Source organism: Ailuropoda melanoleuca, chromosome 6 (assembly GCF_002007445.2).
Source record: "Ailuropoda melanoleuca isolate Jingjing chromosome 6, ASM200744v2, whole genome shotgun sequence".
Lineage (NCBI taxonomy): Eukaryota > Metazoa > Chordata > Mammalia > Carnivora > Ursidae > Ailuropoda > Ailuropoda melanoleuca.
This window is the reverse complement of record NC_048223.1, coordinates 119,313,660-119,339,746: the sequence shown is the minus strand read 5'-3', so window position 1 is coordinate 119,339,746 and position 26,087 is coordinate 119,313,660. Positions and strand designations below refer to the sequence as shown.

At 38.9% G+C, this 26,087-nt stretch overlaps 1 protein-coding gene across 1 annotated transcript in view; it reads right to left on the bottom strand.

The window, feature by feature from the left end:
• The window catches only part of WDR11 (WD repeat domain 11), a 58,517-nt gene that overhangs the window by 11,038 nt on the left and 21,392 nt on the right, over positions 1-26,087 (bottom strand). The window contains exons 12-19 of the mRNA XM_002915415.4: positions 20,620-20,726; positions 18,648-18,723; positions 14,070-14,178; positions 12,134-12,258; positions 11,299-11,446; positions 7,347-7,453; positions 6,608-6,722; positions 6,136-6,307 (exon numbers count right to left, since the gene is read on the bottom strand). Of these exons, the coding sequence (XP_002915461.1) occupies positions 6,136-6,307; positions 6,608-6,722; positions 7,347-7,453; positions 11,299-11,446; positions 12,134-12,258; positions 14,070-14,178; positions 18,648-18,723; positions 20,620-20,726 (959 nt within the window). The remainder of the gene's footprint in view (positions 1-6,135; positions 6,308-6,607; positions 6,723-7,346; positions 7,454-11,298; positions 11,447-12,133; positions 12,259-14,069; positions 14,179-18,647; positions 18,724-20,619; positions 20,727-26,087) is intronic.

Sequence of the window (26,087 nt, the reverse complement as noted above, 5' to 3'; positions counted from 1 at the left end):
TCCCTATCCTGAGAGCTATATTCTGCCTGCACTGGCTTCTCATGTCTCCTGAGTCTCCCTTAATCTTGAACAGTCCTCTCCCCTTTTTGTCTTTGGTCTTACACGATGTTTTCATTTTTGAAAAGTCCTGGTCTGTTCGATGTCCTAGGAAATGATCTCCATGGAGCATCAGACTCAGGCTAACCATTCTGGGCAACACCACGCCACAGGAGATATTGCGTACTTCCCACTGCATCTCACCAGAGCGAGCATGTTAGTGGGCCTCCCGGTAACACTAAATCTGATCATCTAGTTAAGGTGAACTCCTGGGCTCTCCTGTAGTCAGGGCACCTTTTTCCTCTTTAGAATTATGGTGAGATACCATGAGACCGAATTTCCTATTCCCTAACACCCTTCCACCCAGTGACCTGACACTCACTAATGATCCTGGCTTGATTCTAACTATTCCATTAGGAATTGGAATTGATGATTTTCTAATTCTATCACTCTGTCTACATTTATCAACTGGCATTCTTCTGTAAATACAAGCTTTCCCTTCCTGCGCAGGCCCCTTCCTCTTTCTCTGTGAATACTACTATGGAATAATGGATTTTAAAAAAAAAGTCCAACACTGTTATCAATACAACTGTTATTCTTTACAATGCTCAGACTGCCTCCGATTTGGCAGTGGAAGCCTCTAACTGCTAGTTCCTGTATGTTTGTGACGGGGCCTCACTGGTTTTTCGATTCCTTCCTTAGTTCCTGGCACCACAAAATGTTCCAGACTCATCTTGCAGCTTTCTTGCCTCTGTCCTGGAATAAACTGTCCAAGGAGCCCCGGTTCTTTTTAGTCAGGAAACAGAATTTACCAACCAAATCTGGGTGCTAAGAGTGCTCACTGCCATTGAAATGTCATTGCTTCTATGCCTGAAATCAGTACACAGAGCCAGGAAATAAGGAAATAACATTTAAAGTCATGAATTTATACTGGTATCTCCCAATTCAGATCCACCCCAGGAGGGTTCTTCCTCCTCACCCCCCACTCCACATCTGTATCTCCCTCTTCCCTCAGTAGGAACCCGGTTCCCCTAAACTGCAATACATTTACTAGTTGGTTCCAGCCAATAATATGCACAAAACTGTTTCAGAATGACTAGTGCCAACTACTCAACCTGAAGTCCTCACAGCTCTTTGTCCTCAGGATATGAACCACTAAGGGGCACAGGGAGAGCTCTGCATTTCTGTTATGTGAACTATTCTTACCAATTTGTTATACGGTTAGGTTCAATGGTCTCTTTGTTTAATTTCAGGGTTTGCTTTTTCTTTCATCCTTCTTGTTTTCATTATACAGTTGACCTTTGAACAACATGGGTTTGAACTGTGCAGATCCACTTACAGATGATTTTTTTTCAGTAAATACAGCACTGTACTATAAATGTATTTTCTTACAATTTGAAATTATTATGATTTTATGAAAATCTCTTATGATTTTAATAACATTTTCTTTACCTTACTTTATAAGAATACAGCATGTAATGCATATAATATACAAAATATGTGTTGACTTATTTATGTCATCGGTAATGCTTCCCGCAACGGTAGGCCATTAGGAAAGTTTCTGGTTGTGAAGTTATACTCGGATTTTCAAGTGTGTAAGGGGTGAAGGCTCTGACCCCCATGTTGTCCAAGTCTGTATTTTCTGGACATGTACCACATTTAAATGACTCAAAAGCTGAAACTACGTTACTATATTCATTGAGGTTTCGCCCCATCCCCATTCTTTCAATCTTTCTACCTCCTACCAATAATCATTTTCTTTAGTTCTTGGATTATTTGGGTTTTTAGTTTTGTTTTATAAAATAAGCAAACACATATGTAGGCTATACACTTTTACACTTGCATTTCTCACCTATACCTACCCTATCACTCCACATCAGTTCACAGAGATAGTCCTCATTCTACTTTAGTGCTGCAGACTATTCCATTGTGCAGACGTTTCCAAATTTATTCTTTCCCCAGTTCTGCTCTGGTCACATATAAGGATGACCAAGTTAAGATAAATTCTTAGTAGTGGAATTGCTGATTATAAAGGTAAATATACATGCAGCTTTGTTAGGTACTGCCAAATTCCTTCCTATAGGAACTACTCCATGAGCACTGCTTGAGAATACGTGTTTCCTCAGACTTGCAAGAGCATGTTTTCGAGCTCTTGAATTTTTATTAATCTGATAGTTGAGAAGCAGTTTATTAGTGTAGTTTTAATTTGTATTTTTCTTATTATGAATAAAGTTGCGCATCTTTTCATATAATTAAGGGCCACTTGTATATATTTTCTTCTTCTCTGTGGACAGTCTATTAAAGACTTGCAAATACCTCCTCCCAGGTTATCATTTATATTTTGCTTTGCTTATAGTTTCTGCTGCTATGAAAGGTTTTTTTTTGAATTTTCCAATCAGTCAAATTTATCTTTTACATCCAGATTATAAAGGGAAGAATGTACCTGGTAAGAATGAGACTCCCCTACATACCTAGAGAACAATTAAAGCCAGCACTAGAAAGGATAAAGGTGGGTTTACTTAGCATGCTCTCTCTACTCATCCTTACTAGACGACAACCACGGAACTCTCCAGCTCTCAAGCTGGGCCCTGTCATTTTCAGACAGTAGTGGCTGCTAGCATTAGGTTACAGAATGTTTGGAAAAAAGTCAATGTTAGGGAACAAAAGCTTAATGGTACAAATTAAGCTTGGAAACAGAGAAAGTTTCCATGCTATGTGTAGTTTCTTAATCAATGGACAGTGAAAAGACACAAGAGAATGTTCTTAGAAAGCAGCACTCCAGAGTTTTCATGTAACGTGAGCAAGACAACAATGACCAAGCCAGAATACACTGAGGGAAAAGTCTAATTTTTAAAAACAAATGTGTTATTTCTCCAAAACAAAACACTGCTGATCTCATCCCAATGAGCATGAACAAACTGAAAGTGAACTCTATTCCTTCCTACCTTCAAATGAATTTAGATCTTTCTTCTCAAAGGCAAAGCTCGGCCATGAAAAAGTAATAGGTGATCGTCTCCCAGCTGGAGAAGCTCACCTACAAGAGCTCACTCACTTCTGGAAATTACAATTAGAATGAAAAGGTAGTTGGCATCACTGCTACTTCTCTCCCGCACGTTTTGCTGAGTCTGGGCTACAGCTACCGGAGGTGTTAAACAGAAACACACCCAGACTGTTGGCTGCCTATGTGACAGCAATGCAGAAAATCAGGAACCGAAGAGCCAAGAACAGTAGCAAAACTGCTCCTTTCCCACCTGCAGGTGGCACATGGCATGGTGAGCAGGCAGTCTGGGAGGGAGAGGACCCTGCTTGCGTGATTTCGTCACTGTGATGAATGGGCGGAGGGGAAGAAGGGAGACAAGGGACACGACTGACACTTTGGGCAAGACCGTTCCTCGTTGTCCAGGTTGTTGCCTGCACAGCATGCTGTTTAGTAACCTCAGACACCCCTGCACATCCTGACACATTTCCAAATAGCCCAGATGAAAACCACTGGGAATGAGTGGAAAGCAGAGGCAGACGAAGAAGCAAGGTCTGTGTATAAATCTGATTGCAGAAAGCTTCTTTCTGTGCGTGCTCCCTTAGGAAAAGTGTGTTGTTCGGTACTGGCCTGAGCAGCAGTGAGGAAGTTGGACTGGACAGTCTCTAACACCCTGCGGATACTATGTAAAGCGTGTGGAAACCTCATCAAACTGGAATGCTATTAAACACGTCTCATCCTCTTGGACTCCTTCTAGAGGCCACTAAAAAAAGTATTATGATTTTTTTATGCTGTTTCATGACTCTGATAAATAAGGCAGCAGACAAGAAGGGTTCTCCAATCGAAAACAGGGGTCTTCACCTTCTACCCCTGTCTGACCTTCTCCTTGACTGAGGTGGGCAGGGCTGTGACAAGTGTAAACACAGGCGCAGAGGGGAGGAAGTGGGCCATCTAAGCTGTTCTAAGAAAACTGGCAGACTTGTACCAGTGTTTTAGGGTATTCTCTACTTGTTATTAAGGAGAATTAAAGAAAATTTATTAAATATACCACTGCATATGACCTAAAATGGTTTTTATCCCATATCAGTAAGTCCAAACTCTATTTCTAATTCCCCAGAATAAAAACATATCAGACATATTTTTCTGAGACTAAGCATGTAACTGGAGATAAACACATAGACATCTTTTTGCTAACTCCATAGTTACACACACCACCAGTTTTTAATCTTTAACATGTATTGAATGTTGTTCTGAGTTTAAAGGTCAATATTGACCTTTTCTGTTGCTATTTCAAAAATTCTCCCTTTCTGGCAGAGGCTGCAGCATTACAAACTGGATAGGAATGATGTTTTTGGGTGGGGGAGAGAAAACTTTAAAAGAAAATGTAATCTAAAATCTGTCTGCAGGTCAGATGTTCAAGTATGCTGTTAATGATGGGCTCCAATTCTGTAGTCAACTTAATTTAAGAAAAAGCTACCCTGGCTTTGGTAGATTCAAATTCTAAGTTAAAGGGGATAGAAAAGCTTTTCAAACATTTTGATTACATTCGCCCACCTCTTTAACCTAGAACCCGTAGCTAAACTAAAAGGAAAACCACCCTTGAAGTTCCCTCCATTTCCTTAATAACTTTAAGTTTGTTTCGGAAGGAAGGAGGAGATGCTGCCACTTCCGCAGAGTGGGCGAGCATCTCAGGCACAGACACAGAAAGCACCGCACAGCTTCCGGCTTTGGCAGATGGTGGTCAGGGTCACGCAGGGGGAAGGGGAGGCTGAAGCCACTAGCAGGGCTGGGGCAGCGACAAAAACAAAAGCACACCTAACACAACTTCAAGGGAGCCCAGGCAGCATCAGCAGCAACTTGGGAGTGCCTTGAGCACGAACACAACAGCAAACCACAGGTTTTCAAAACATTACTGCCTCTAAAGGTGTCAAAGACTGATCCTACCGAGGCACGGACGGTTCCCAGAGCAGACAGCTCTATGCTGAAACACAGTAAGCGACTACACAAGTCTCTTCTGAAATTTTTCAGCAACCTAGAGTACACACCAAAGGGATGCCTGGAGCATACTTAATGCAGGAAGTTTCCTGCTTCGCTCCCATTAGGATCAGAATGTCTGTCTCCACCCAAAAGTACCTTGCGAGGATGAACACTGCATTCCATCAGACAAAACGGACTTTCCAACTGACTGATGGGTGCATTCACAATCCCATTCTTTTTTTTTTTTTTAGGTCACATAGGAGGTTATAGTTACTGAAATGTTCTTCATTCTGATAAAAAACAATCTCAAAACAACCTTACAAAAAAGGTACGATAGTGCAATCATCTAATTTTATTTTGACTGGCCATTTAACAAGTCTTAAGATAGGCTTGAAATTCATGACACTCAGAACACTTTCCAAAGTGACTTTTCAATGGTATATGCTTGCCCTTTTCTTTCTTTTTTTAATTTAAATAATCTCTACGACCAACGTGGGGCTCCAACATACAACCCTGAGATGAAGAGTCTCATGCTCTTCTGACTAAGCCAGCCAGGCGCCCCCAGTGATATATGCTTGCAAAAGATATAAAGCTCATTATTAAAAAGCCAGCGGCACCTTACCACTACATTTGTGTTTTCTGATGAGTTCTCCTGAATTATTTTTTTTGGTTAAAAATTTTATTTATTTGAGAGAGAGTGTGTGCATGAACTGCAAGGGTGGGAGGACCGAGGGGAGGTAGAGAAGCAGACTCCCTGCTGAGCAGGGAGCCGAACATGGGGGTCAATCCAGAACTCTGGGATCATGACCTGAGCTGAAGACGGATGCTATTTAACCAACTGAGCCACCCAGGCGCCCCTGAGTTCTCCTAAATTCTAAGTGAATCATTTTTATGTAAACATCTCTGATCTTTTGACAAAGCACTCCTCAAAAGGGTCAAAGAAGGGGCACTTGCCAACCCGGAGTCGGAGAATGACTGACATCTGCAGTTACGGAGTCCAGCATCTTAGCGGTGAAAACACTCAAGCTTGAAGTTAATCTATTTCCTTAAACTCAGACTGTTAGAAAGTAAGACGGAAATGAAACAGAAGAGAGCCGCCTGTGCCAAATAAAGGTGTCAGAGAGCCCTTCACTGGCCTTTCATACCGGTTAACTCTTGCTCATCCATCCTAAAACAAGTGGACTTCATAGACATCTCCAGGACTCTGATGCACCCATCATCTGACGCCAAGATCACTTTATCTGACGTACACCAGTCCACATCCAATATCCGAAAGGTCACGTTTCTTCCACTTCTTAAACTGCTCACCATTTGAACCTTCAAGAGTGAATTTGGTGGTCATTTTCAGAAAGAAAAGAATGTTTATCACAGTGCCAGTGGCAAAGACCCAGTGCAAGTTAAAACTGAATAGTCTTTGGCAATCTCTTTTCCTCATGCAGACTGCATTTTAAAGATCCCAAAGACAGTGATACCATTAAAAGCAAGAAAATCATTTTAAGAACCTCGACAAACCCATTATATAGGCTTCATTTCTAAATCAGAAGGAAGAAACACATTGCAGCCCCTGTGACCAGCTGCTTGGTTTGAGGGCCCCTCACGCTCGGGGAGCGGGCCTACCTCTTTAGTGTCCCACACTTCAGCACCGTCACTGTACATCGCTATTAATTTTTGGTTTCCTTTACCAGGAGCAAAACGAATCTTCCTCACCCAGCTTCGGTGTGTAGGTATTCCTCTGAGGACAAACAAAAACAAAACACCAATATGAAGTAGGGTAATATCTTGTCGCTGGAAACTATGTCCAATGACTCTTTCTAGGCCTGCTTTTGATAATGTCTGGTGACTTTACTTTCTGGGAGAGGGGTCCCAACTGACAGAAAGGGTCTACCCTTTAATAAAGATGGAATAATGTCCCAACACTTCTGCACGGGCCACCTGCAGGTAAGTGTCTCCTATGACTGACCCAGAGCTTGGCTCAAGGCTCTTCCTCCCAGGTGCAGCAACAAGAGACCCAAGGGTCCAAGCTATACTTGGTCATGCTTAATGATCCTGCTTGGCAGGTCATAAGTCTTCAATGCAACCATATCAAGAATTTATTTTAAACAAATAATATTGCGTTCTTTTTTTTCTTTTTTAGATTTTATTTATTTTGTTTATAGCGTGACAGGGAGAGTGAGCACGAGTAGGGGGAGGGGCAGAGGGAGAGCGAGAGAAGCAGACACCCCACTGAGCGCAGAGCCCGACAAGGGGCTTGATTTCAGGACCCTGAGATCATGACCTGAGCTGAAACCAAGAGTCAGATGCTTAACCAATTGAGCCACCCAGGTGCCCCAAATAATACTGCATTCTTGAATCATACCTGGATACTCTGCCTTTCAAATCCCAAAAATTTAAATTCCCATCCATATCTCCAAGAACTAATGTGTCACCTTTCCAAGCGATGCAGGTAATACTACCCATACTTCCCTAGAAAACAAAAGCAACAAATACACACAGTTTTCACTACTTATAAGCCATCATAGCAGAGAAATGTTTTTACTTAATAAATGCGATAAAATAATAAAGATATTTTAATAAAACTTAGTTATAAATGGTTTTGCTTCGGTATGAATGCCATCAAGCACTAACAGACTTGTAACACTAAAAGAGCTACCTAGCTTATCAATTTCAACTACAAAGAAACAGATTTCAGTTTGATGGACATTAAGTTATCTGAACTAAATTTATAGAGAAGAGGTACTTTTTGAGGAAGAAATACCTTAAAGACAGCAAATTAAAAGTAATAAAGAGAAGGAAAGAAAACCCTTTCCAAAGGGCCCTTGTCTCCAACTTCTCACTCACTGCAAAAGGATAAATCAATCTGTTCCAGAGGAAACTCAGAGCTGTTTCATAATTAATTGTGCAGCAGTTTTTCTACTGCAAAGAGGATCCAGAGCTCCACTGATACCTTCTGGAATAACGAAGGTGAAGAGAAACTGTAGATTAAAGGCATCTGCACAATCTGAATTCACAGAAAGCTTTTACAAAGACATATGGAAACCCAAGTATAAGAATGAAACACTACTGCAATAATGCCAAGGGGAGAGGAGGGGTGGGAGGAGATAGGAGCTTGCAGCTCTCTAACAAATGCACAGAGGTAGTGTGACAAAGACCTTAAGAGCCTGGGCTCTAGAGTCAGCTGCTGGGGCTCGAATCTGGGCTTTATCATGTATATTTGTTGTGTGGCTTGGGGCACATTTACCTAATCTTTCTGCATCTTGGACTTATCATCAATAAAGAAGGTTAATTAATAAACTCATGAAACTTGAGGAGTTCCTATTAGCATTAATAAATTTATACAGGAAAGGGCTTAAAACAAGCCTACTACACAGTAGTCAAAAAATGCTCACTATTAAATAATATTATTGCTCAATTACTTCTCTACTTATTAAAAGAAATCTTGGTTTTTTGCATTTATGAAATAAAAATAAAAATTCACATGCTTAGTTCATAGTGGGAAAGCTGCAGGCTGGCCAAATTGATTGGCCTACGCATCAAATACTACATAAATCTTAGTGGTAGTCAAGAAATAAAAGATAAAAACTGAATTAAAAATGAGTATTCTAAGGAATTCAATAATAAAAAACTTAGAAAGTTATGTTAAATAGAATTCTATATAATATGAAGCCACACTTCAAGATCTTATTTCCATTTTCTGGGCCACATTAACAGAACGTTTAATTAAGAATTTGCCTTCAAGTTTATTGTTTTAGTCTTGAAAATGTTCACATTTTATAATCTTACTTTCTAACCTCAAAAATCAAAATATTAAAGCTTAAATAAGCTTAGAAATCAGCTCAGAATTACAAGTAACATATTAATACAACTATATAATTAAACAGTCCAGACCTTTCTCCCTAAGAGTTTGCTGATGGGATATAAGCCACATGCAGATACCAAGGAGCTCTCAGACAATGTGGCATAAAGTTGCTTTGTGCTCCAAATAACCCCGACAGAACCAACGTAAGATTAAAACTCAACAGAGTATTACTAATTGACACTGTTATGTTCCTGTATATAAAATATGATGTTCAAAAGATCAGAAGGCTGACAGCAAAGCAGAGCTGGTCATTCTCTCCCACTGTTCCAGTTTTCGGAATAAAGGCAGTCAACTACAGATGCTCCAAAATTTAAAATATGCCAAGTTTTCCTCTTCTTTTTACCATTTTTGTATACTCTATAGTTCTGGGGCCAAAATCCAGAGGGAAAATTTCAACTCAAAGCAAATGTTTAATACTTTACATTTGGGAGGAGGGTAAGATGAATACTGGATTAAAATGAGCAAACAAAACCTCTGCCTAAACTCTATATGACAGTCTCTAGAAATATTTAAATTATAGAAAATAAAAATAATGAACCAAAACCAATTTCTCGCGTATTATACAGTAGCTGCTCAAATACCTCTCCCTAAAACCAACCTGCTCTAAAATATGTACTGATTTCACTGGAGGCTGGATCTGCACTAGGCTGCTCGTTCCCTGAGAAAGCTGCTTCTAGCTGCGGAATGAAAGGATCTGGCTAGCAGATAGAGAATGCTACACCCTGACTTTGGACCTCCACAAAAAGAGAATCTTAAAAGCGGTGAGGCACAGTTACCAACCTGCAAGAAACTCCTATAAAAAGGAAAACTGGGGTCTAATGTCCGAAAGCTTTAAACTTTTTCTGGGGTAAGGAGGAGCTGGCATCTTAAACAATTACTGGATTGCTTCTACGTCCTAATCGCAAGTGTGAAGCAATCAGACACAGCCGGAGCTGCCGTGAGTGGCACAGAAGAGCTCAGATGGGGCCTTCCTGCGATTCGGGAGGAGGAACTCTCCATATTCCTAAGACAGCAAACTGATTTTCCAAAGGACAGCTACATTAACACTGCAAGTCTTTAGGTCTGCTCTCCTTCGCAGTTTTCCTTTCTATACACTTAAAGTAAGTTCCTTTTCCTATTATGACCAAATATCAACTTTTCATATTTGCATTACTACTTCCACCCTTTCAAACTAGTGACAATTAGAGAAAGTTCAAAACAGACACTACTAAGTCTCAGGTATGACTTATTCTATATAATAGTAAAAAAAAAATAGTAAAAATGAAACTTTCCCATGTTAGTTTCCATTCTTAGTAGAGAAGGTGGCTTGGATGGCCTCAACTTTTTTTGTGTTCTTTATAAGGAAGATGTGGCAGCAGCCTCTAGCAACTCCCCCACCCCCGCCCCAATCCTGCCTTGTGGTATTCACGTCCCTTGGCAGTCACCTCCCAAATGAACAGGACTGACCCGTGAACCAACAGCACACTGAGGAAATGATGGAGTGTGATTTCTCAAACTAGGTCCTAAAAGACACTGCAGCTTCCTCTGTGTGCTCTTGGAACGCTCACTCCGGAGGAAGCCAGCTGCCATGTGGTGAGGACACTCAGCCCTATGGAGATGTCCCCGTGAGGAAGAACCGAGGCCACTCATTAACAGCCAGCATTACTTTGCTACGGCCATGTGAGTGAGCCATCCTGGAAGTGGAGCCTCCCGCCCCAGCCACCATCCTGACTACAACCCATAAAATATAGGGGTTGGCATTCAACTAAAGTCTGTTTTTAGACAACCCTTTTAAATAAATAGATATATTTTATGAAATCTTCTCATGCCTCCACTTAACCATTATAACAGTATTAGTCAACAAAAACATTTTCTTATCTATCCATTAAAAACAACCTATGAGATGCATGCGGACACAAATTGCGAACTACGGAACCTCAGTCAGAGGATTGCACAAGGTCCGAGAAGGATATATATATAAATTAGTAACTATTAATAATGCTATTGCACTTGCAACCTGATTACTATTACCCCAAAATGATGCTAGACTGTAAGTCAAATCCTCCAAGGTAATGCCTGAAGTGGAAAGAGAAGAGATACTGCAATCAGACAGACAGACAGACCTCAGTGTAAAACTCCCATGTCACTACACTGGGAAACATTGGGAAAGTTACTTACTCTCCCTTGATTCTGTCATAGTTAAAATGGAAAGAATTCCTCATGGATTATTAAAGGGATAAAAAAAATAAGTAGCACATGGTAAGTATTTAATCTAAATAGTTACAATGTTATTCTCTAGCAGCATGGAACAAGTTTAATCAATGATAATATCTCCTTAAACAGTCAAGTTTATTATTTACATTAGACTTTCCTGAAATAGCTTCACAACTTAACTACGGGTTCCCTGGATATGGAATCAACAAAACCTTTGATAAGAACTCTTCATGAAGATGTAATCATGAGTTGGACTCACATCTGGTGGAATCCGAGCACTATCTTTCACTGAGTTTCCTTCCACTGTGAGATGATAAACTTGGCCATCATTATCGGTAAACACAAAATGCTCCCGGGCAGAGATGTTCTGACTGAGTTCAGATTTACTTTCTGCCTCCTGTAACAAGCTTTGGAATAAAGAGGAATAAGATAAAGATATTTCTTTTCCCTAGTGACACACACATTAATTAACGTGCCCAAAATACAGATGCATTAATAGGAAGTCCAAAGCTACTTATCAAAGGGGGGGAAAAAAGCACTGACACTAATCTTTGCCCAGCTAATAGTAAGAAAACACAAATTACTCCCAATAGGTCATTTACCCCATACAGAGGAACACAGTCATCTAGACTTCACATAAAAAACTTGCTCGCTGTTTCTGCTGCAGAAAGAGAGGCCTTACCTTGACCCATCATTCTCTCTGAGGCCTTTTTATTTGTAAAACTGGTGGGGATGGAGACGGAGACAGTCCATAAAAATCTAGCATTCTCTATACATTTTCTTTGGTGTATATAAATGAAAATAAGATCTATCTGGATGTTCCCGCTACATTCATTTGAATTCCAGAAGCTGAAGCTTAGGGAACAGAAGGGTAGTGAGAATGATCACGCTCGCTAATGGAGGCTGCCATGTGGATATTCCTGTGTGTGTTACCGACTGCACTAAGCAATGAAAGAATAAAATTAACTCTTCAGTCTTCCAGTATGCACTGAAACATAACAAGGTACTACAGATGCCTTTGGATGACACTTGTCAAGCTCCCCACCATGACACCAGTATCACAAATGAGAAAGGCAGGAAACAGCACACTGCACCTGATCACAGAGGACTCCACGATGCTCAGCTCTGTGTCTGAGACCACGGTCTGGCGGGCCATGGCCTCTCGGGTGGCCAACTGTTTCTTTCTCAGGCTCTTCAAGTTGTGAGACGGGGACCACTCCTGAGAAGCAAAGACAGGCACCTCTACAAGTGCTCAGTTTACTTCTGTCAAAACAATCTTTCCAGAACAGCTGGGCATTCTTGCCACTGCTTGGTATCACTTATTATTACTGCACATGAATTCGCAATTTGTTCTTAGGTTTTATCTATTTATAGAAAGGCTGAACGAATGCATTTTAATTAGCGCTTAAGGCAGATTTTAATAATCTACCCTCCCCCTCCTTCTACGTCTAATCTTTAATGAGAGCTTAAGGTAGAAGGGTTTAATGGCAAACTTCCAAAAGGTCTAACTTTTTGGTGCCTTCTTTTTTTACAAAATGAAAATAATAAATGCAATTATGGTATCTTCTCTTCCCTACCTCTAGCATCCCCCCCCCCACAGGTGCATAGGGTGAAATGATCATGTCCCTCCAACTATGGCTCACTGTCCTCCACAGATCCACCTCGAATCTCTCATGTGGTTTATTTATTCTTTTATATTCCACCTATTCTAATGAATTCAATCTAATATCCTCTCATAGGCATCAATTCTTCACAGTAGTTATTTTCCATGCATGTATTCGTAACTTACATTAATAGGACTTCGTCATACCCCACCCTGTTTCTCTTTTCATTCAGCACAGTGTCAGTCCCATCTCTGTTGTTTTTGCATGCTACCGAATACTCCACGAGTGCATCCACCAACCCTCCGTCTGTCTGTTCTCCCAACAGAGAACACCCTGATCGCCTCCGAACTCTCTGACAAACACCAACTCAGTCAATATCCTCACAGAAACGCTTTCGTGACAGGCGCCGAAGAGCCGGCACCCTAGGGGATGTCTGTTTGCCCAGGCGCTGTCAGTCTGCTCTGCAGATGCCCCACCGGTCTGCATTCTTGCCCGCGGTGCAGAAGGATTCCCGCAGCCTACACTACACCCACGGCTGATGCCATCTGGCTTCCCAGTTTTTGTTACTCTAAAAGTTACACCATGGTTATTTTATTTTGCCCACCTCTAAAAACTGCTGATTTTGACTACTTCTTCACATGCTTGTTGGCCTTTTAGGTTTCTCCACTATTTGTGAACTGCTCATGTACTTTGGCTCTCTTTCAACTGGGGTTCCTGTCTTTTCACTGTTTATGTGCAGGAGCTCCCATAACCCTAACTCCCTACAGGGATTAGTTAGTCTTTGCTGGTTTCAGACATTGGCAAATTTCTTTTTCCAACTTGTCTTCTCTATTTAACTTTGACATTGGGGTCCTTCATTGAATAAAAAGCATCAATCTTGACTAATTAAATGCATTTTTTTTTCTTTTTTTGCCTTTTGGTTTGAGCTTCTGATGTCCTTTCCTGCCCCAGAACAGAAAAATATTCTTCTATTTTTGACTATATTAATTTTATAGCTTTACATTTTTACATTTCAGTCTTTAATCCCATGGAGCCCACTTCTGAATACAGCATTAGGTAGAGATCCAGTATTTTTCTCCATAAAGTAAGACCATGTTCCCACTACTGTCCTCCTCTTTTTTTAAGGTTGAGCTAGCTACTATGACCTTTATTCACAAACCTTTTTACGTTTATCATGTTTAAACGTGAATATGTTTATCATGTTCCTCAAAATACTGAAGTAAAATCTTAATTGGAATTGCACTAATGCAGTATTTGCTTAACGCATCCAAGAATATAAGAGTTATCTCCATGACTTAGATCATCTCTCAACAAACATTCTTAGCAAGGAAATACATGACAGTAATGATTTCACTTCAAGCTAAAGAAAAATATTCATCACACACAGAACATGCCTCGATAAACCAGTTCTTCAGTTGTGACTTACCAAAGCAGTTATCGCAGGGAAGTTTTTGGACATTTCTCTAAGAATGGTACAAGTCCTAACATCCCATAATTCCAGGGGTTTATCTTTGAATACGACTGCCAAATACTGCCTGAAATAAACAAAATTATTAAATAAGCCCCCTTTGGCCAACTTTCGCCATAAGTAATACAAATAAAAAGTTGAGTAAATCAGAAAAGTCACGTGATGTATTCTAAACACAGACCATATAACTTAACATTTAGTTCTAATGATTAATAGTCATTGAGAAGGTAACGCCCTAAGATGACCTTTGAGAGCCACATAGCCATAATTAAGCAAGAAGCCCAGGTTAGAAGAATGAAAAAAGGCAGAAGTTCACATTTTACCAATTTATCAATTTATGGTAACCCTCCCGCGGCTTCATTTTCTCATACATGACATGAGAATACCACTACCTATCCCAATGGATTGGTACACAGGTTATGATAAAAATTAAATGAAAAAGTAAAGGTTTTCACAAAGTTTCTATCATGCTGACACTGAGGAAATGTGACCGAGCAGGAAGATCCCTACACTCAGTGTACCAAATGACTCAGGTTCTCTTGCTCAGGACAAAGTCTGCCACTTGATAATCATGTGGCCTCAGATAAACCATGTAATCTTTTTGAGTTTTATTCTACCTATCTTTATAATGTTGTTAGTAACATCTGTCTTACTCCCTCACCAAATGCCCTAAGAATTAAAAAGGGGGGAGGGGATAGCACACATAAAAGAATTTTACACACATTAAGGATTATACAAAGGCAATATGTTACATTTTTTTTTTTAAGATTTTATTTACTTATTTGACAAAGAGAGAGAGACAGCCAGCAAGAGAGGGAACACAAGCAGGGGGAGTGGGAGAGGAAGAAGCAGGCTCCCAGCGGAGCAGGGAGCGCAATGCAGGGCTCGATACCAGGACTCTGGGATCACGCCCTGGGCCGAAGGCAGACGCTTAGACTGAGCTACCCAGGCACCCCACATTTTTTATTATATGTAACATAAAGGCATCTAATGGCTTATACGTAAATAACTAATGTAAGACAGAATCCGGTGAATGCTAGAAAGATTCACTATGAAAGAGGAGATTTATTTTGACAACTGGGCAATGGCATTCTAGGCAGAGTTACAAATGTGACAAACGGCCAAGACAAGAAAGGACATAGAGTGGGGAACATGCTACCTGAAATGTAGAGCATGCAAGAGCATTCCTCACGAGAGAGAATATCAAAGTGTGAATTTTGGATCACATTATAAAAGACCTAAAACACCTGAATACGCCATGCTAGGTTATATAGAGATTTCTTCTGCAGAGAATGGTGGATCACTGAAGGTTTTACAGTGGGGGGGGATAAAGTGATCAGTTGTTCTACAGCTACTAATTTAGCAGGTGTGTGCAGAGTCAAGACTGACTGGAAACAGAAGAGACTGGAGTTCAAACAGTTTAACTGAGCAATTCGCAAACCCTGTAATCTCAGGACTCCTTTACATTTTTAAAAATTATTGAGGATCTCCCCCAAAGAACTTTTGTTTATGTGGTTCATAACAACTGACATTTTGCATATTAGAAATTAAGTGTAATAAATTAAAAACTATCCTTATTAATGCATTTTAAATTAAAAAGTAGAAAATAACGAGCAAGATGGCAGATTTAAATATAAGCTGCATTGATAATTACACTCAATATGAATAACTTAAACACTGCAATTTGAAACATACATTACCAAACAGAAAAACAAGCCCCAACTATATGCTTTCTAGAAGATATCAACTTTATTTATTTTTATTATGTTATGTTACACCAGATATCAACTTTAAATGTAAAGGCATAGATAAGACACAAGTAAAAGGTAAGAAAAAGATATACTATACAAACACTACCCAAAAGAAAGCTGGAGTGGCTTTACAAATCAGACAAATCCGACTTACTTCTGAATAAAGAATAGTACCAAACATAAAGAGGCTATTTCACAATGATAAAGAAGTCAGTCAAAAGGACATAACAATACTAAATATGTATATATCTAATAACAGAGCTTTAAAATACCCAAAGCAAGAACATGAGCTCTTCAAAAGATACATAAATCCAGAATAAAGTTCATTTCAACACTCATCTCTCAGGAATAGACAGAAAAGCAGGCAGAAAATCAGATATGAGACCTGAATAACTACCAACCAATCTGAACTGACATTTATGGAATATTCTAATCAATAATAGCAGAATACACAATCTTTTCCAGTACATATGGAACAGTCACAACGACAGACCACAGCCTGGGCCATATAGCAATCACATTAAATTTAAAAGGATGAAAATAATATAAAATATGCTCTCTGACTCCAATGGAAACCATAAATTAACAGAAAGGTATCAAGAAAACCCCTAAATATTTTGAAATTAAACAATGTATCTATAAACATCCCATGGAAATTTAAAAATATTATAAAGTGAATTAAAATGAAAACTCACCATATCAAAAAAACATGTAGGGTACAGAAAGAGTAGTGCTTACGTGACATTAAATGCTTACATTAAATTTTAAAGAAAAGCCTTAATTTAATCATCTAAAGTTCTATCTTAAGAAACTAGAAAAAAAAAAAACATATTAAACCCGAAGCAAGAAAAAAAAAAGATACCTATAGCATTCTATGAAACAGAAAATAGAAAACCACAGAGAAAAATGAGAGCAACTGAAAGAGTTTCTTTGAAAAGACTGATATTAAAAGACTGAGACACGAACAAGTTTTTAATCAATAAATTCAACAATTTTGATGAAATAGATTATTTAAAAGACATTAACTACCAAAACCCAGTGATAAAACAAACCAACCAACCCTGAATAGTTCTACATCTATGAAAGAACTGAATATGTATTTAAAAACTTTTCCACAAAGGAAGTTCTAGGCCCAGGTGGGTTCCCTGGTGAATTATTCTTATTTCAGTAAGGTATAATACCAATTCTACACAAACTTATCCAGAAAAAAAGAAAAGGAGGGACTATTTCACAACTCATTTTACAAGGTCAACATTACCCTGATTCCAAAACCAGACAAGGATATCATATGAAAACCAGATCAAAATGCTTCATGAGCATAGATGTAATAAAATATCAGCAAATCAAATCCAGTAATATATTACCACCAAGAAGAATTTATGCCAGGGATGTAAAGTTGGTTTAACATACAAAAAATCAGTCAATGTAATTCATAATTCACCCCATTAGCCAACTTAAAACAAAAACCCATCATTATGAGGATGTCCCTAAATGCAGAAAAAGCATCTGACAAAATCCATCACCTATTCAAAGATACAAAGTTTCAGTGAACTAGGAAAACTTCCTCAACGCAATAAAGGTCACCTACAAAAAATCTACAGCTAACCTATTTCAAGTTCAAAGACTGAACACTCTTGCTGTAAGATCCAGAAACAGAACAAAGATGTCAGTTCTCATCATTTCTATTCAACATTGTACTGGAGGTCATACTCAGTACGGCAAAGCAAGAGGAAAAAAAAAAGGCCTATTTTCCAGAAAACAGAGATGGAGAAGAGTCTTTACTGGCAAACAACATGGTATGTCTATAAAAAAACACTAAAGAATCAACAAAAATGCTACCAGAAATAATAATTAAGTTAGCATGGTCACAAGGTCAATACCAAAAAATTAACTATTTCAGTATACCAGTAATGAATAATTGGCAACTGAAATTTAAAAAAGAAAAAAATACATGTGCAATAGCATTGAAGAAGAAAAAACAAAAAATTATTAGCAAATGATGTGTAACACCTCGACACTGACAACAAGGGAGTATTACTGAGAGGCATTAAAGCCTAAGCGAGTGGAGCGATAACACCATGTTCACGAATCACAAAACTTGTTACGATGTCAGTTCTTTCCCAGGTTGGTCTACGGATTCAGTGCAATCCAATCAAAATCCCAGGAAGTTTTTTTTGGTAAAACTGATAAGCTGATTCTAAAATTTATATGGAAATGCAAGGATCCTAGAAAAGCTAAAGCAATTCTGAAAACTATTTTAGAGCACTTACTCCTCCTTTCTTCGTTCTTCTGATTGGTTTTCATTCAGTCTCTATGTTTAATAATCTTGCTTTACACGTATTTTCCCTTGGAACGAAAAACTCAAAACTTACTGAAATTAAAATAGGTCTACATTATATTCTTTGACTCCACAAACCCATATTGAGATAGAAATGCATGAGAATTTCATTAGGTAACAAATAACATTTTCTTCGTGGGTGACAAGCATCTACATCAATATAGCTGTCGTAGAACAAAACAGGATTACTGGTTTTACCAATCTAATGGAATATTAAGATTCACACAAAAGTTATCTCATCTTTTTAAGAAGTAGAAAGTAAAAGCAATAGCAGTTTAATTTTGTGATCAACATATTTTCTTGGAAATGGCTGCAAAGCACCATTTACTATCACTAAGAAGTTCTATATGCATTCTAGCATATTCTTACTTTCTTAAAGATTTAAAAAAAATCCTTAAGACGCCCTCGTGATAACACCACAGATTTTTTTTTTTGGTTCACACTTACTTCAAATGAGATACTTTAATCATTTCGATGGGTGACTCATCATTGCCTCGTTCACCGCGAAAAGCAATGCTCCTACCTTTAATTGCAAATATTAAAGAAAATGTGAAATATCAGATGAAACATGTAAGACACAAAAAGTTATACACACCAATGGGATCAGGGCTGCGTCTACTCTCCCATTCATTCTTCTACTTGCTCCTAACCTGCTTCAAGTAATCTAAATTCAAAACATAGTCTCAAAATTATTACATGTTGAAGACCAGTAACATATTACTTGTACTCAAATATCTCTTACAAAATGATATTCTCCTTTGTTACAGACTTCCTTGAATACTTTCGGTGGCTTCTTTCAAATAGTTATATTTTAGAAATTCAAAAATATCAACTTTCAAAGTTTCAATGCATCTATGGAAAAGGAACTGTCTACTGTAAAACTACTGGCATATTTAAAGTAATATAAACACTTCCATGCTCACAAATACTAACCAGTGGGGGAAAATACTCTTTAAAGAGGTATTCAAGATTTCCTGTCCCAGTACAAACTGAGCAACTGAAATACTTTTGACCTGTTCCTATCGAAAGGTCTCTAAACACTGAAACTGGGGAATGATAAGAATTTGTTAACTGCCAAAGAAGCTAAATGGTTTTCCGTAATTAAAAAATGCAAATTCTACTTCATGTCTGAACAAATACATTTTAATAACATTTCCGGCGTTTTTATTTACATTAAACAAAAGAGAGCGCATTCAATTCAGAGACAGTTGGGCGCCTGCATGCTTCCCTGCTCCTCAGTGCTGTCAAATGGGGCCCCTGCTCTTATTTGCCAAACACCTACATCCTTTCCTGACCCTCCTTAGAAGACAGGCTAGAAAAGTCTATAATCTTTGAACTCAAATATCCCACTTGAGCAAGTTAGGAACTATGACTTACAAATTTGTTGCTCAAAAATAAATCTGTAAAAGAAAGATTTTAAGTTATCTAACAGTCTTGAGCTGATTGGAAAAAAATGAATAGCCTTTTTTATTTTTTAAGTGAATGCTACTAGAAAACAGCAATTCGCCCCTGGGCTACCATGTAATCCGAGAGATCCCAATCTAGGGGCAGGGGTTACTGAGCAGGTCACTTCCAATGAGACCAGAACAACACTGGACTGATTCCCGTGGGGCTAATTCCTTGAGGTTTAGTAACATACTCAGATAAGTAAGAACAACCATATCTTGGAAATACATACTGAGAAAATACTCGATTTACTACACACACACATGTATCTTAGGATCCAAACTGTCTACATATATTCCTATTGCTACACCATTTAAAGAAACTCACTACAATTTTGTTAAGAATTCTACTGGAAATCATGCATGTGTCATAAAATAATTTGAAACTCTCACCTTATTCTATCTTTAAATTCTTCATTTTGAAACTCATTGAGTTGTAGGTTTTTAAACAATTCTGAATAAGTTACTTTACTGGAATGCTTCCTCTTGTAAAGTCTTTAAGCTCTCAAATTTCCCTATTCAGAGACTATCAAAAGTTTTAAATTTGAGCTCTTAAAGACAATCCTTACTTACAAATTTATAAAGGCTTTCCTAACAAAGGCCAAAAGTTTTAGAAGAGAATCTAATAAAGCCTACTACAAAGATTTATTTTAAAACCATACTTTTGGTTATCTATAATAATGTCCTTAAAGTAGAACTGATACCATTTATATGTAGTTATGTATCTGTCTGTTCAAGCTAATGGTACTCCATTTACCATGCACTGGTGTGAACACAATTTGCATACAAACAACAACAAGGAGCCTTTCCAGGGCAATTATTACAGAAAAACAACAAAATGAATATACAAATAGGTATAAAAAAAAACCTTCCAAGTTGAAAGGAAGTTTTTTGGAATATGTTTTGTAAATAGCAACATCTTTGATCAATATGACAAACCATTCTCAATCTTTTAATAGTCTAAGTACACAAACCTGTTGGAAGATCAACCAGCTGAAGTTCATTTCTCACTAATCCCATATTGTTTGGTGTTGAAGTAGCAAAGGAAAGAAAACCAGTTAAACTTGTCCATTCGATACCCCTAAAGTGAGAAATTAAAGTTTAGTCAAATACCCTTTTTTGTTTGAACAACTTACTTGAAAAATAAGTTTTTCCTAAGACCTAAATTCTATTATACAAGTTAATTAAGAATATTAATATGACCTTTCATTTGAGACTAAATTACGGTATGTTTCCAATATATATATGAAATTATTTCTAATTAAAACTTCATCTCCAAATGTAACGGCAGGAGAGATAGTGTAGTTACCAGGATTCATAGCAGCATTAAAATGACTATCAAAATCTGGCACAGGAGAGAGTCACACATCACAGCAGTGTTCAAGAATTCCACTGCTTAAGAAAGAGTAGTATTAAAATATTCTAAGCCAGACTGCTTAAAGTAGGGTACACTGAGGAATTTATCAAATTTCCCATTTGGTTAGGAGGCAGAAAATTCCTAAAGTAAATTATTCAAACTGGGCTTATTAGATTTGGAAGTGGCTGACAGTTCCAAATGGTATATTAATTAGAGAAAAGCACAAACGAAAAATCTCAAAGAAATGATGACAAGACAGCAAGCAACCTATCAACCAGATGCCTGGGAGTCTCCTTTATGAGGACTGATAGCAAGTGAGTCTACAGTTTCTCCCATGACGCTAACTACAGAGTGTTCCCACCATGGCTTGCAGAGGAGGAGGAAGGGGGTGAGGCAGGGAAGGAGACACAGGATAAGCAGACCATCAGAGTTAAGAGAAGAAGGAGAAACACTGTACTATTGCCCTGCCTTGCTTACAATGTAATAGAGGCTGGTGGGAAGGACGTCCAAACCTTTGCTCTAAGTGCAACTGCTCATCTGAATTTATAGGACAACTATTTTTAACAACGTATCATCTATGGCTGCTTTCACGATATAATAAGGGCAGAGCTGAGTAGCTGTGACAGAAATTTTATGGCCTGAAAAGCCTAAAATATTTACTATCTGGTCCTTTACAGAAAATGTTTGCTACCCCTGATCTAGTTTATCCACATCTACTTCAATTTGAAAGCTACTGCTAGATTTCGCACGAAATACTGCCTGAACATGTCCCTCATTTGCCCAAGAAGATATGCTGGCTTCCTGCATCCGATCCAAACTCTTACGTGACTTTGAAGGCCATCCAGTCACTTGCCTCATCCTACCTAACCAAACTGACCTCTCAATCCTCTGAACCTTGTCTGCTATTATAATTGCAGTAACTTTCCTCGCTTACCCCTGTGTATCCAACTACTTGTTTTTTCTCAGGGGCAAAGATAATTCCAAAGGAGCTGAAAACACTATTTGTTAGAACAGGGAATTGCTGTAGTTATCAAGGACTATAACTCTTTAAGTGTAAAGTTGTATTGAAACACTCAGATTAGGCTGCTGAAAATGGAGTACTCTTAAGAAATTCCGTGCCTAGAATGACCTCTCTCCTTCCCTCTTCAAATACTATTTGAGTTTAAATCCCGGCTCCAGCACTTTGAGCTCTGCGTTCTCTCTACATTAGTCTCCTTATCTATTATTACTGCAGGAATAACAACACTGTGTACATGAAGAAAGCCTGGCACATAGTAAGTAAGCACTGCATGTATTAGCAACTACCATCACCATTATTACTCTAATTTCAAGATCTAACTCAAGCCTTATTTTTGTCACGAGGCCTCCTCATTTACTAAACTCAAACCACACCTACAGAGAACACAATATAAATTTGATGAATTATTCACTGAAAAGTCCCTTTGTCTCTTCTTTCTCTTTCCTTCTCCTAACAAGTAACAATATCCACTACGTCTTCTACTTAAAGCAAACAAAAAAAGTGAGAAATCATTTTGAACTTATTATGGTCTCTATGTAAGTCTGGTAGCGTCAGTCAGATCTGTTCACCCGTAGAAACCTAAGACACACTCTGCAAGGCTTGCTGCCAGCAATCCGAACACCTACGCTCTATACAGTAATGCCACCATCTCTGGACACTAAGAATCCCATTCTTCATTATTTTTAAAAATGTATCTGTGAAGTAGCCAGTGTATACCCATGACCGTGCTCAGCACTAGGAGTACCACTGTGAATGAGCTCACTGCTATCCTTCTGGAGCTTATGATCTAGCAGAAAAAAGACATCACTCAAGTGTGCTCTGGACTCCCTATGACAAAAGAAGTGGTACAGAGTTCAAGAGGCGCTCGTAAGAGTCACATTGCATCTGGGCTCAGGGGCCCACGGACACCCCTAGGGCAAGTAGGTCCAGGTGTCGCCTGAACAACATGAGGAAGTAGTGCACTGGACTGTACTCTCTTTGAAGGGAGGTACCACATCATGCCTCTCCAGGCACTCAGTGCACTGGACTGTACTCTCTTTGAAGGGAGGTACCACATCATGCCTCTCCAGGCACGTGACAGGCACTCAGTGCACTGGACTGTACTCTCTTTGAAGGGAGGTACCACATCATGCCTCTCCAGGCACGTGACAGGCACTCAGTGCACTGGACTGTACTCTCTTTGAAGGGAGGTACCACATCATGCCTCTCCAGGCACGTGACAGGCACTCAGTGCACTGGACTGTACTCTCTTTGAAGGGAGGTACCACATCATGCCTCTCCAGGCACGTGACAGGCACTCAGTGCACTGGACTGTACTCTCTTTGAAGGGAGGTACCACATCATGCCTCTCCAGGCACGTGACAGGCACTCAGGAAGTTCTGCTGGATGCAATGAATGATGTCTGCGAAAGCCTAGCACTCCTCCTTACGATTATTAGCGCCATCCATATTCAGCCTGCTTTCCCCAATGTTTTAAGACAAAGACATCCCAGCGTGGAGGACAGAGCAGACATCAGTGGCTGCTTGTCTGTAATGCAGCACTATGAGCACGCTGCCTTGGAGCAAATTCCAGCAGCAGCTTTCACATCTGAGTCCGACTGATCAACCCGAAGAAAATAAAAGTCAAGTTGGACTTCAAAGAAGATCAGATAAGGGTGGGATTCTCTCTCAAGAGAAAAGAATGAAAACTCTTGTCAAACACAGCAAGCACCCACTGCTCTCAGGATTAGAAAGCTATTGTCTGGGTTTAACTACACACTGAGCTCTATCAAAAACTCTTAAGCACAGCAGCTCATTTTCTGACTCGATCTAGGATTGTTCTGTTGGATTCTTAACTAGTGAGCAACTATAACCGTAGAATCTGTCAGCAGGTATTTGTGGTTCTAACTCCTACAGGTTCCCAGGCTGGGCCTGCTGACTTCTCCTGGGGCTGCTACAGAGGCTGCCTCACCCTGGGGGGCTGCGGGGAGCACCCACCTCTGGAAGGCCTTGAAGTTCTACAATTCCATGAAACTAACCTCTGCAAATTTATAGACAAAATGGAGATTATTATTATACTTTGCACAAATCACTCAATTTACTCAAAGCAATACTGACTTAGTCAATGTTCTGATACCCATATAAACTGCTGTTATATAAGTTCTAACACTAAAAATAGTATTGGGCTATATTATTGTAAATTTAGCCTACTGGACAAAGACACAAACTAATAATCTAAAAAAATCTAATAATCTAAGAAAATCTCCATGTACCATTTATTTCTCCTCGGTATCTTCCACTGGATGATAAGCATCAAAGGTTTTGTTTACAGGAATAAAGAAGATGTTCAGTATGTATTTGTAATGTAAAACTGGCTAAAACATCATGATTTTAAAAACAACCCACAGACAAAAACTATCCGCAGTTAGGCAGTCCTTGCCCATGTGAATGATAAGATTCAAGTATGTAAGTGATTTTTAAAAAACAAATTTAGTACAAGGTAAAAGCAACTTTTAAAAGTTGACCTTAAATTTGCATATGAATATCTAGAATGTGTCGGGTTTATTGCTAGTAAGTTCAGCAATTTTTATAACACATCTGTGAAATTTTCATAATGGCTTTTAATTGTAATATTATAATCACATTAATTGAAACACAAAGACGGCAGGATTTTAGCATCCTCCTGGGCGTCGTCTCTGAATATAATATGTGAATTATCTTCAAAATGGCAATTAAGAGGGAAAATTCATATAAAAAAAATGGAGCACATTTGTGTGATCATTCACAATATCAGCCTGAGTAGCATTTCCAACACTATCCTTTCAAGTATTACTCAATGACAAATATTACCACAGCATGTGTAAGTCATGTATTTAGTGACATCTACCATCTGAATGATCCAGGAAAACAAATCTTATTTAAAACTAATAGCTTGCCGACAAACTGGCTATTGAGTCTTTATTAAAGATTTCAGTGTTCCGAAAAAAATGAAAATGTACTTGATTTTCCAGAAGCAGGTATAAATTTCTAGCATGAATCCTGGCTCAGTCAACATTTTCATCTTATTGCCAAAATGTGCCCTATGTGCATTTTTTTAGGTGGAGATGCAGCCCATGTACTGTAAGTATAAAGGTCAGTTCTGAAGCCTGAAAGGCCCAGGTTACATTTCACAGATTACAATACTGAGTTTCAACTATAAATTGGGAAAAAAAAATAGTGCCTACAACATAAAGTTGTGGTGGGGAGTCAAAGAAATGGTCATGCAAAGTATTAATACTTAACACGTCCCCAGAACAAGTACTGATTAAATGGAGAGTTTGATTGGTGGGTGTTAGCCACAAAAGGAAACACTGTACACCAAGCCAAGCATGAAAGGAAACGTCAAGAGAAGAAATGTAGACAGGAAAGAAAGGGAGAGAGCAGGCAGCAACAGTGACAGAGGGTCTCCTGGGACAAGAGAAAGAAGATAAACACAGTCTGACATGGTCCAAACACAGACCTGTGTCACTGCACCCAACGGCCCAGTGATTCTGAAGACATTAGGACGCAAGGTAAAGGTATTCAGGGAGGTACCAGAGGGTGCAGCATGAGGTGACAACCAACAGTCACCTGGGCTGCACCATAAACAAGGTACTTGAAAGAATAAGGCAATGTAAACTTTTCTGGAAATTCCATCACAATCAGAAGTTGTGATACCTGAAGGGTTAACCTTTTCCCCTTCAGAAAACACAATTACTCAGAATAATGTATTCACCAAGGATTAACTACGAATTTTTTTTTTTAAAAGATTTTATTTATTTATTCGACAGAGATAGAGACAGCCAGCGAGAGAGGGAACAAAAGCAGGGGTAGTGGGAGAGGAAGAAGCAGGCCCATAGCTGAGGAGGCCGATGTGGGGCTCGATCCCATAACGCCGGGATCACGCCCTGAGCCGAAGGCAGGTGCTTAACTGCTGTGCCACCCAGGCACCCCTAACTACGAATTTTAACATATGCATGAAACCTGTAATTCTGTAATGTACAGAGGACAGAAAATGACCTTTCTTACATGTTTGTTAAGAGATCATCAAAAGATATGGGAAATGCAATA